The sequence below is a fragment of the Antechinus flavipes genome, chromosome 1 (assembly GCF_016432865.1).
Source record: "Antechinus flavipes isolate AdamAnt ecotype Samford, QLD, Australia chromosome 1, AdamAnt_v2, whole genome shotgun sequence".
Classification (NCBI taxonomy): domain Eukaryota; kingdom Metazoa; phylum Chordata; class Mammalia; order Dasyuromorphia; family Dasyuridae; genus Antechinus; species Antechinus flavipes.
The window spans coordinates 587,120,261-587,133,386 of NC_067398.1; the positions used below are offsets into that span (position 1 = coordinate 587,120,261).

General features: G+C 38.3%; 1 protein-coding gene across 1 annotated transcript in view; it reads left to right on the top strand.

Annotated features, from left to right (window-relative positions):
• The first annotated feature begins 1,270 nt into the window (after window positions 1-1,270).
• Window positions 1,271-13,126, top strand: part of GRHL2 (grainyhead like transcription factor 2) — a 206,829-nt gene continuing 194,973 nt past the window's right edge. Inside the window, exon 1 of the mRNA XM_051970942.1 lies at window positions 1,271-3,132. Within this exon, the coding sequence (XP_051826902.1) occupies window positions 2,690-3,132 (443 nt within the window). The 5' untranslated portion in view covers window positions 1,271-2,689. The remainder of the gene's footprint in view (window positions 3,133-13,126) is intronic.

Here is a 13,126-nt window from a genome sequence, read left to right on the forward strand (position 1 = left end):
TAACAATTAGAAATGAAGAGGGAAACTATTCCAGGTATTGGTAATGTGCAAAAGCGGAGAAATAGTAGATGAGGCATTGTGTATAAAGTACAGCAAATAGACCAGTATGACTGGACTATCTAGAAGATATGTTGGAAGTAGTCAGGTTGGAAAGAGTTTTAAAGGCCAAAGAATGATAGTTATATTTGATTTATATTTCTATTTGATCATAGAGGCAACAAGGAGTGTTGTTTTTCAGTTCAACAATGGGTAATGGTAGTCTCATTAATAGTAGAGTGACACTTAGAGAACATCATCTTTAGTCCATTCTCCTTCATTTTTACAGATGTAGAGATTTCATCTGGGAGAGATGACCATTATTGAAATTGATCATGGAACAAAGTAATGGCAAAACTGGGATTAGAATTCCATTTTGAGTCTCACACACCGTTCTTATTATTTAAAAAATTGTGATTTATTTGGTGGTCAGTATTTTGAGTACTGTTGTTTTTTTTTTTTCTAAATGTTTTATTAAAAAAATATTCTTTCTCCTCAATCTTCAAAGGTTTGGTTTGCTACAGTCTTAAGTATGATTCTAATATTTTAAAAATGGAATCTATCTTTGATTTTATCATTGAAATTGATGAAAAAATAGGATTGATTTTCCATAAATTTGTTTTATAGCATTCTTTGCAAAACAATATTGCCTCTCTTTCGTTAAGTGAAGAAAACTACACAAAATTTAATGATTATAATATGTTGATCTGCTTCCTTAGTCATTCTTTAGGGAATATTCTCAATATAAACTGCTGTTCAGTTATTTGTTTTGAAGGGCACGTGTGGTCAGCAAACCTAAATCTTACTTTTTCAATCAGCTCTCAACAATGTTTGCAAATACATTGCCATAGCATCCACCCTCTCCAGCCCATTCACAACTCTAGCTGTTGCATCCCACTGGAACAAATCTGTTTCATTTAAATTGTTTCAGATTAAGAGTAAGTAGTTTCTTCTTTCCCTCTCATTCCCTCTCCCCTCCCCCACTTCCTTGGGATAAATTGGAAATCACCTCTTAACAATTGCAAAATTCTCAGAAATGAAACCTGACTGAATGTAATTCAGACTCTAGATTGTTTAGATTGGGGATTATGCAGATCCACTAATGGTTTACCATCATTGTCTTCTTATGGACTACCAAATACAGACAAAATCTAAATAAACACTCACTTTTAGTACTTACTATTAACTTTCAAATTACTTAGTAACAGAGAAAGTTTAATTTATTGGATAGCATTAAATTTTTGAATTTTCAATTTCAACAAGTCATTCTGGTTTTCCTCCATTTATTCATATTACACAGCGCTAGCTGAAAATGATAACAATTGGATAAGGAATACAATGAATCTCCTGAAAATCAGCTGAATGTTTAGCAGGCCAGAAACATCAGGGACAGGAAGGGAAAGGAAGCTTGACCATCTATTATAGTTTACTGAAATAAAGTTTACTTGTCACAAAGTCTTGTTTGGGTGCATCACTATGTTTGACATAAACAATTTAGTCAAGGTATTTAGAATAGGTTATATGTAAATCTTTATTTCTTCGTAGGATGAAGTCCTATTTCAATTTCCATAATGTATTTTCCAAGGACTATATCATCCAGAAGGATAAAATAAAATTATAATTTCTTAAACAAGCTTTTACTACAGCCTGAAATAAAACGATGAATTTTCTAGTACTCTTCATACTCATCTAGAGATATTACATGTTTTTTTGACTGAGTTCTTCCTGCTGGACCACCCAAGCCACCTACAAACAAGTCCATATGAAAGGTGTCACACTTTAACAATATACAGTAGTGCACTACATATTTGTTGTACAAAGTTATTTCCCGCTTCTAGAAATCTTGCTATGAAAAATGTAGTTTCATCCTTAACTATTACCATAGCAACCTTACTAAGCTGAAGGGATAAAGCACCTTTGTAGTGGCTGCTTCTATTGAATTACAATGTAAATGTTGATGCCTCCCTGGGAAACATCAAATGACAACAAGGTGCTGGGGTGCTGTGGGGAGACTGCGAGGAACCCAGATCTGGTAGTGATTGCTGTACTGGAATCCAAGTCTTCACTCAGGGGCCCACACTGATGTCTAACAGAATATTTCCACTCCATCTCAAATTGATCAAAGCCAAGAATAAAATGATGCACGCATTTAGTTCCATAATCTTCTTGGTCTCTTCTCTTCAAGACAAAGTTGTGCATAAAGTAAATATTTTTCCTTGTTTAGTTTTCTTTCGTCTTTTTTTTTGGAAAAAATAAAGTATCTTCTCCCCTCCCCTATTTTCTGCCTCTGTCAACCAGCTCTCTAAATGTGGCCTTAAACTAACTCCCCTGTGAATTGTCTGCTCTTTTGCTCAGAGCTGGCTTAGGATACCTGAATTCAGTATTATTAACTTTCTTTGTCTTTAGTTTGACCGACAATTCCACGAGTCTGCAGGTGCTGGCTGTTTTCTTCCACGGCCTTAAGGAACAAGGGAAATGTAGCATGAAGGAGACTTGAAACGCCCCGACCCAATCAGGTATTCCTGAAGTTGCTCCAGAGCCCGGCGCTGCCCCTGCCGCCCTGGCTGCGGCTGCGGCTGCTGTTACTGCTCAGGTAAACTTTGGAGAGTTACCTGCTCTTGGAGAGGGGCCTTACCTGAGCGCGTATCTGCCAATGGTAGCTCACCTGAGGGCTTTCCGCAGCCAATCAGCGTGCAGCTCGTCCCTCAGACTTGTACCCTTTAGTGAAAGAATTCGGCTCCTAGCGAGAAAGTTACCTGTGGCCGCCCTAGTCCGCCACTTTTCGCCCGCTCTGTGCCTCCCCTTTGCCACCAGCGAGGAGAACCTAGCAGCACCCCGCCGCCTCCGAGCTCTTGCCACATGTGAGGGGGGCCCGCTCCTTATCCCACCTTTCCGGCTAGGTGAGGGAGCGAGCGAGCGAGAGTGGTTGAGGGGGAACGGAAAAGCAGAATTACCTGTACCTCTTGTTCTGCCATCTCGGGCGCTCGCACACACCTTCACCTGCACAGACTTGAAAGTCCAGTTTCGCCAGAGACTGAGGCACCAGGAAAAGGGGAGAGAGTTCATTGGATCAAACATGTCACAAGAGTCGGACAAGTAAGTGGATCACACGCTGCTGCTGCCGCCGCCGCCGCCGCCGCCGCTCCTACTACTCTGGGCTGATGGCAACTGGTTTGTCGTTTGGGGCTTTTGTTGTGTGTTGTTGTATTTGGTTTTTTTCCCCTCTTGTGTGCATCCGGACCATTTCGGATTGTGTTTTCTTCCCTGATGAGGGGGAAAAAGATTGAAAAAAAAAAAAAAGCCACAAGAATAGGAAGGCTGAAGAACTCTTTTGGGCCTTGCTCACGAAATTAGTTTTTTTTGTTTTTCTCTAAAAACGAATATTTTCCATTCCCTTAAAAATAGTTATAGACATTTGAAGGGTGTTTAGTGGTGGGACAATGGTCTTTTCCCTGACTTGATAAACCTTCCTCGCCCCCCTCCCCGAAAACTTTTTGGGGGGTCCTTTTTCCCTTTGAAAGTTCAGCTGAGGTTCCTCGATTTGCCTGAAGGCCCTGCCACAAAAAGAGGTTCTTCGCTTTTGTGTGAGAGCAACAAAGAGCTTTTATATTGAAGCACTAACGGCCATCTTCCCCTCACCCCGAGTATGTGTGTATGTGTGTGTGTACGTGTGTGCTTTGTGAGCGTGAGCCCGCGTGCGTGAGTGCGTGCGTGTCTCTCTCCGAAGCCGCCAGCAGTTTGGGGAGCCCAACCTTCCCCCAGGGGGTGCTACGGGATGGCGCCATCTCCTCCCCCACTTCTAAATCTCCCTCTCTCCACCTCCTCCCCCCGCCCCGCAACCCCCGCCGCCGCCCCAATTCCCTTTATGATTTCCCTCTCTGCTTTGTGCCCTGGGAATGGGGCCTTTCAAAAGTGGGAGGCATTGATTCCGGACAAGAACCTGCTTCCCAGCAGTGGCCGATGGCACTGACTCCTATTTCCCTAAACGTCTTGTCAACACGAAATCACTAAAGCAAAGTATTTCCCCCAAACCTCCTTCCCCAAATGTCCCCGCGGTCCAACTTCTACCACAGAACTACCTGCTGCTCAAATTAGGTCTCTGCTACTTTTTGATTATAGATCAGGAGGCCTTTAAAAAATCAGGTGCTTGCATTTGTTTTTTTAATTCAAGTTTTATTTTCATCAAAGTCCTTCGTGCCTGTACAAATAGAAATCCGCTTTAGAGAACTGGAAGACCCGAAGGAAGTGAATCAGGTGTATTATTATCAAGGAGACAACAATAAATATCCTTTAAAACCTGCAGTTGAAACGCACGGCTGTTTTGCAGAAAAAGAATAAAGAAATGGCTCTTGTGACACCTCGAGGGTGGGGTGGGGCCGTTGGCGGGGGTAGGGGTGGGGGTGTTTAGGACAGCCTGTAACTAACTGAAGACTGTAGCTAAAAAGTCCCGGGGGCTTCCAGTTGGGTTCCCGTGCGGTCGACGGCCGAGCATACACAGACTAGTGCGCGCTGCTGGTCTCTGCAGCCTCTCCCTAGCCAGCCTGTTCCCCGCCCTCTCTTCAGGCTTTGTGATGGGAAGGGGGAGGGGGAAGCTGGAAAGAAAGGGAGCTGGGGGTTGGTGCTGGTACATTTCATTGGCTTGGGTGGCAGCTCTCCCCTCCCCACTGCGTCCCCAACTCAGAAAGATCTTCATCCAATTGGAAATGCGTCGCGGTGCCTTTTTTTTTTTTTTTTTTTTTTTCTTTTGCTTTCGCTGGTAACTTTACCCCTGTGTTGTGGCCGAAGCAGAGACCTTCCTGATTGTGTCATTAAGGGGCCAAGCAGCTTAGCGCCTGGAGGCCGCCAGCTGCCTGCACTTCTTTGGAAGAATTTGCCAGGGGCCCCCACTCTTGCTTAGGGACCCTGGAGGGAGATGAGGTTGGGCGGGAGTGCGGAGAGACTTCCGAAGGAGAGAGTTGAAAGAGTTTGAGCCTGGACTTTCTAGAGAAATGGTGACCTCACCTTAGGACATATGCGCAGTCTTGTAGTTGTTAATCGTCGTCTCTGACGTGAACCACAGACACTGAATAAACGATAATATCTATTAAATTTATAGCACAAATATATTGGGCACCAAAGACTGCAAGTTATTGCAGCTGCAGGTAAATTGTGGGCGTGTAGATTGGTGTATATGTATTGGAATGGGTCTGGTGTGAAATTAGTTCTTTCTTAGCAGCCTTTAGGGAAATACCAGTTTCATGCAGATGAATGTAGTTTTTCCTGGGTTTCAAAATTTCTAGTCCGGGATCAAAATGCCAAGGGTGTGTGGATGTGTGTGTGTGTGTGTGTGTGTGTGTGTGTGTATGCATATATGTATATAAAATGTTTACCAATTTGTGGTAGGAGGGTAGGATTTTTGAAGTCTGCTGTATCCAACTTTAGTATTTTATTGTATCGTAGTTCTTTTATTTGTGTGGTGTGAAGACCATTTCACCTCACAACTTGGTTTTATTTGTTATTTAGCGTGAGTCACAGAAATTTAATGAAAACATTTTGACTTTTATTTCAATAAATTATATTCAGTTCCAACAGGGACATTTTGTTTACTATTCAAAACAAATTTTTAACTTTGGCTTTGCAGAATGTTTTAATATTTTAGTTTTCAGTGGGATTTAAATTAATTCAGCATACTTTTATTAAGCACATACTATGTGTAGGAATTTGGTAGGGTGATGATTTCTAATTCTTTTCTGTCTGGAGAAAATTAATTGTGCATACAATATTGCATGAAGACAAAGCAATAAACCATGGAATTATTGAGAAAAAAAATTTTTTTTCAACAGCAAAGTAATTTTTCTTGACAATGTATCTCTGCCTGTCTCTATATCTTTGTCTCTGTTTCTCTCTCTCTTAAATGGAGAATGCTTCAAAGTAGGCCTGTATACTTTTGGTGAGAGGGGCAGGTTTAGAACCAGTACATAGGCTCTAACTAGTTCAATGTTCTTCCTTCATTAGGTTTTCACTGATTTCCCAATTAGTAGGGTTTCTTTCTCCCTTTGCCACTCCCTCTGTATCTCAACTGTGTATTATACTTTGAGAGACATCATGGGAAAGGTGGAATATACCATAACCTCTGTTATGTGCAAATATTTTCTCAATTCATCCTTACAACAGCCTTGGGGAGTTTATTACCTTCATTTTAAAGTTGAAGAAACTGATGCAAAGTGACTTGAACAAGGTCACACAGCTAGTTAGTGTTTGAGGTTAGATTTGAAGTCAGACCTTCCTGACTCCAGGCCCAGACCTTATGTACAAGGCCGCAGGCTATTGAATGGTGTACAGGATAGGGAGCCAGTTTCTGAACCAGGAAACTGTGGATCAGGTCTTGTCTCTGATACTCCTGGATGATTGTCAGTGAACCATTTAACTTCTTTCTCCACAGGAATCTCTGAGACTAAGTTGCTGAAAAGGTGTGTTAGCTCTCCTTGATAGAGAAGTTCTATATATATGCAACTCTGTTGTAGGATTAAGCTCCTTGAGAAAGAAACTGAATCATGTTTGAAAAGCAGACCCTTAATAAATGCCTGTTGATTGATTGATATTTGCTATAATCTGTGAAAGTCTTTGAATACCACAGCTGACCCTTCCAATTAGGAAAGTTGCATTGAAATAACTTTTGTCTTCTATATATATGGTTGTAGACTTCAGATTGAAATGTTCTGTTTTTACACTCTGCTATGCTGATGCTGTCACTAAGAAAACAGTATTTTTGAGGATATTTTGTTTTTGTATATTTCCAAATATTTTCTACTGCCTCTATATAAAAGATCTCCTAATTTATGTGAATACTATCAGTTTGAAATCCATCCATGTACATCCATTATATTCAAATCATATTTATTTTCTACTGTAAAATCTAGTGGAGCAGGAGAGGAAAGTCCACATATTGAGATGGGGACTGTACTTGTCCTGATCTGACACAGCATGAATACCATTCTACTTAATTTTTTTTTTTTTCATTCATTACTCTTGCCTCGTGGGCTGCTCATGCTCTCTTCTCCCATGATCTTATTTACAAGGGTTCCCCCTGAATGATTCCAGCCTGGTCATGCCCACTAGTCTTCTCTTTTGCCCTTTGGGTGATCAAGTTTAGTTTATAAAACCAGTAAACATCAACAGAAACAAATACACAACAAAACAAAACAAAAAGCCAACCCTAGATCCAAATTAGTGTATACACATAAACATTTATGACTAGAAACTCTTCAATTAAAAAAAAAAAAAAGAAAAAAAGAAAAGGATGTGTTCTCAGAAGTAACTAGTGGAATTTAGTGAATGAAGATCTGGTCTTGGAGTCAGGAAGGCCTAGTTTCAGGTCTGGTCTCTAGCTATGTGACCTTGAGCAGGTCACTCGATTTATCAGTGCCCTAGGCAACTTTGTAAGGCCATAAATTGTCCAACAGTTACCAATCTGCATTCATTAGGGGAGTTTACTCATTGGGAGTTCCCTACACCAGTGGTGTCAAACTCAAATACAAATAGTGGCTATTAACCTATATGTACATAAGGATCCCTGACTGCCACATATTGACTTAGAAAACCACATATTAACAGTATTTTGTTCTATTGAATTTTTATTTATTTTGTTAAATATTTCCCAATTACATTTTAATTTAATTGGGATGATGTTTGACACTTTTACCTTACATCAGTAAAATAATTCCTGACCAAAAAATGTTTCATGTTTTACATCCATGGTATATCTTTGCTTGCATGCGCCCTGATTCTTTCAAAATATTTTTCTGTTCACTTTCTTAATTTTCATCTTTACACATATTTGCAAACATTCATTATTGTAAGTTTAAGAAATAAAATATAGCAAAAGATTTAACTTGCTAGTAAAAAGAATTTTTAATTCACCAGATGTTTATTGAATACTTTCTTTGAGGAAGGCACCATATTAATGAGTCTGAGAATGCAGAAACACAAAGAAAAGTTCCTGCCTTCTGGAAGTTTGCCCTCTAGTAGAAGGACAAGGCTGTTTGTCTGTGAATAGCTTTAATAATTACAGTCTGTAATTTCCAAAGAGCATCTTTTATTTTTTTTAACTTCTCAACCATGATCTAAGTATGCCCATATTTTTTCCATATGAATGGTACAAAGTGTTGTAGCACCATCAGTTTATATAATGTGATGATTTTATATCATAGCTTATAAGTAAGTATAATTACTTTTAATTATTCAGCATATTTTTAGCATCAGTCATTATGTATTTTAAAAAATAACCCAAATTGGTAATCTTGATGTTATTTCATGTAACATGATTTTTAGGATTGTAAAATTTCAAGTCCTTAATTAAAGAAAAAGTTATTTTCATTTGATTGTTATACATTTAGTTAGAATAATGGCGTTTAGAGTATGAGTTCCAATTTGGCCTCAACTACTTCATATGTGTGACCTTAGATAAGCCACTTAATCTTAATCTGCCTCAGTTTCCTCATCTGCAAAATGGGAATAATACTAACATCTAACTCCCAAGGTTGTTGTGAGGAAAAAAATGAGATAACTTAAAAAATAATTATAGTTTTTTTTTTTAATTTTTCAAAATACAAACAAAGATAGTTTTCAACATTCACCTCTGCAAAACTTTTTGTTCCAAATTTTTCTCCCTTTTCTCTTTCCTCCCCACTCCTAGACAACAAGTAATTCAATATAGGTTAAACATGTGCAATTATTCTAAACAGATAACATCTAAGTATTTTGCAACTCCCTATGTTACTATGTGTGTTAGTATTATTGTACATAATTTTTGAAACAATAAATATTAAATAATGCATCATATCTTACCCCTCTCCTAAGAAAACCAAAGTAATTGTTAGTGAAACTTATATAATATTCTTTTTATAAAAGAGAAATGCCATATAGTCGTAAAGATACCAATTGCCATAATGATAATAATAATAATATAAACTTTTCACACTTTCTGGTTTACAAAGCACTTTACAGATTTCACATTGTTCAGTCTTTATTCAGCAGTGTCCACCTCTTCGTGATCCCATTTGGAGTTTTCTTGGCAAACATACTGAAGTGGTTTGCCATTTCTTTCTCCAACTCATTTCACAGATGAATAAACTGAGGTAAGCAGGTTTACATGACATCTCTAAGATCATACAATTAGTGTCTTAGGCTAGATTTGAATTCAAAAAGATGAGTTTTCTTCATCCAGTTCCAGCATCGACTCTCTCTTGTACTACTTACCTGCCTAAGATCTTGACAAAAGATTGTAAAATATTCAATGTGTAAAATGTTAGCCTTTTCTGTCAGACTCATTCTAAGTTCCATTTAATATCTAGACACTGATTTCCTTGAAGAGTGGAATAAACTATATTTCTGGCTAACCTAAGAAAAAACAAAACAAACGAAAAATAAACAGATTAAAGACACTCTATGGAACCAGAAATGGGACCCATAGAACTTGTCCCTTTCTCCAAACAATTCTTAAGTAAATTTATTCTTACCCATATCTTATTCCATATCAAAATAACTTAAAATTAGACTCTTGTCAAATAAATCTTTCCATGTTCTTCTCCCCACCCTAACAGTTCCATTGGTCAAATAACCAACACCACGATAGTATTTCCAAAGAATTCCCAGCTTCCTAGAAGAAAGACTTTATATAAATGATATGATTTGGTTAACTGCCCTTAATTACCTCTGCATTGAAGTACATTCATGCATATATAAAGTAAACATATACTCTCTAAGCAGATGAATCTCATATTATCCCTAACTTCTTTTTTGACCCGCTATATCACGTCTTTCATTGCCTTAGCATATCTCCAACTTAATATCTGGTAGACATCTTAAACTTAACCTTCCCAAACTGAACTCCTCTTCTCCCATCCTAATCCTTCCCTCTTCCTGACTTTATTACTGTCAAGATTGCCATCATTCTCTTGTCACCCAAGGTTGCACCCTAAGTGTCATTCTCAACTTTCATATCCAATTGGTTACCAAGTCCTGCCATTTCAACCTTTACAACAGTCATTTAATACTTTCCCTTTTCTTTTCTCACGCTGCCACTATGTTAGTGCAGGCCTTCACTCTACACATGGTTTATTTCACTAGTTTTTCTGGTTGGTCTTCTGCCTAGTCTTTTCCTACTTGAGAGTATCCTTTACTTAACTATTTTCTCCCATGAAACTTCAGTCTTACAACTTTAGGACTTTGCCCTCATTGTGCCCCATGCCTAGCTAGAATTTTCTCACTCCTCATCTCTGTTTTCTGATTGTCTTTCCCACCCCTTCCTTCACATTTCATCTAAAACTCATATCTTCTGCCAGAAGCCTTTTTCAGTCCTTAATCTTTATGCCTTCCCTCTGACATTATCTACAATTTATCCTCTGTGTAGTTTATTTATATACACTTCTTTGTGTGATTACTTCCACTTTGAGAGCAGTGACTTTTTTTGGCTTTTTATTTTTTATTTTTAGTGCTTAACATGGTATCTAGCATATATAAGATGCTCAATAAATAATTGTTGACTGCAAAAATAGCGAGAAGTCTAAATCGCTTTAAACTGATACGTGACTCATATTTATATAAAACTTTGTAGCATACACATTTCTTTCTTGAAACAATTCCATCATGTAGGCAGTGTGAGCATTTCCATTTTTTAGAGAAAGAAATTAAGGCTTAAAATCTATTTCCAGATGAGGAAACTGAAAGGTTAATTGATTTGCCCTGAATCTTACTTGAATGTTTCAAATGATTAGGTCATAATTCTTCAGAGACATGTCTACAATTGGGTATTTAATTTGTGTTTGAATTCTCCCAGATTGAGGCAGGTAGGTGGCCCAGTGGATAGAGCACTGGACTAGGAGTTGGGAATATTCATCTTCTTGATTTCAAATCCAATCTCAGACATTTACTAGCTGTGTGATTCTGGACAAGTCACTTAACTTTTGACCTCAGTTTTCCCATCTGTCAAATGAGCTGGGAAGGAAATGACAAACTACTCCCATATATTTGCAAAGAAAACCCCAAATGAAGTCATGAAGAATCAGACATGCTGGAAAGGACTCACTTTCTGGATCACAGGATCTCTCAAAACTTTTAAATTTATTATTATATCCACCCCAAAGAAGCTTCTTGAATCCTTATTCCTTTCAGGTGATATTAAAGTGTCCTGTCTAGAAGAGGAAGAGTCTTTCAACCAAGTCACCTAATCCCAAAAGAGTTTCCCAAAAAAACTGATTCTTGAGTGATGTCACCTGAATGTCTCACTGCCAGGGCTGCAGCAAAGGCTCAGGCTCAAGTTTCAAGCTTGGAGCTTACACATTGGAGAAAGCTGTGCTAAAGTTAGACTGCCAGCCCAGTCCTCTGCTGTCTCACATTATACAAGAAAGCTAGCTGTTCATATTTCTAAAGGCTGCTATTTCATTCATCTCATCAAGATACCATTTTGTAATCCGAGGACAATGATACCATTCTCTGTCAAAAATAATCAGTTCCTGCCTGGTCTCTGCTCCTAATTAAATGACTTGGTGGTTTCAGTTCAGTTCTTTTGCCCAGTAAGAGGATGTTGTTTGTTATTCTCTAAACCTGTGGATAAGCATGGATTTGAATAGGTGGATGGATAGGTGAGGGTCCTAAATCTAGTACCATTCAGCCCAAATGGGATGTGAAATACAGAATGTAGATATTCCACTCATGAGCCAATATTTTCTGTCCACATAAACAAAGGGTTTACTAATAATGATATCTAACATTTATATAGTGCTTTAAGTTTTGCAAAGCACAATCTTGTGACTTAGGTGTTATTATCCCTATTTTACAGTTGAAGAAATTGAGCCAGATGTAAAATTTCTTGTCAAAGTTCACAAAGCTAATTTTAAGGTAGGATTTGAACTCAGGTCTTCTTGACTTAAAGTCTAAAACTCTACATACCATGTCTCCTAGCCACCTGAGAATATAATATAAAATCAAAAGAAATCCACTTTCCTTTGGGGGGGAGGGGCTTAGATAATTCAAACAGTTGCTTCAGTTCTTAGGTTTACAATCAATATTTATTAAACACTTGCTGTACATCTAACATAAAACTGACCCTCCTTCCCCCCAAAAAAAATTGAAACAAAGATTAAACAGTTCCTGCCTTCAAAGAGATTATATTCTAGGTGGCAAACAACAGAAATCCTTCTAAGTCATTTTACAAGTAGGGGAGGCACCAGCAATTTGAAAGAGTAGAAAAGGAGTTGGATGAGATATGATACCAGCTGAGCTTTGTTCTTTTGGAGATATTCCTAATAGGATAAAAAATATGAAACAAGTTTTATGGGTAGCTTTTGTGATGTCAAGCATTTGAACTAATTCTTCCCTTCCCCCCAAAGTACTTGAGTGAAAATGTGTTGTTTGCATGGGGGTGAGAGAGGATTGCATTTTGTAGAACCCTGTTGATGTCTGCCTATAAATTCAAAATCTGTTCTCATCTCCGTGTTTCACCTGAGGTACTGTACGCTTTCCTGTTTTGGCTTTTAAGGGTGATTCATCTTAAAGACTTTATAAGTCAATCCCGGCTCTCCAAACTAGATGTTGTATGATTCAGCAAGACATGTGTAGGCTCAAAGTTGAATTTAAACTTTCAAAGAAAACATTTTCTTTTTTTCTCAAAGTCTGGAACAGCAAATTTTGAATTAAATAAAGGAAATCTTTCTACATAGTAAATGGTTGTAAATATTCTATTTCTTTTCAAGGGGATTATGGGAATTTTCCGGGTTCTAAAAACACTAGGCCTAAACTGAGAGAAGGTTCCCATAAATTTGGCAAATATGTCCCAGTAAGAATTCTTGAGCAAGCGGAGACAGGCTCCATAGGAATTCTAGCCCACACCCTGGAGGCCTACCTGGTTGCTTGGCAACAATAACACCTACACTGGAGTCCCTCAGTTGACTTCATTTTGCTACCTAGAAGGCTTCTCTCCAGTCTCAGTGTTCCTGAGTGGGGACACCTTAGTGTCCAAGAGGAATGGTGTCCCTATTAGACACGTTACTTTTTATAGAATAGCCACAGAAGTTATCCTCAGTACTTCTGATGTTGACTTTTTTCTTGCTCG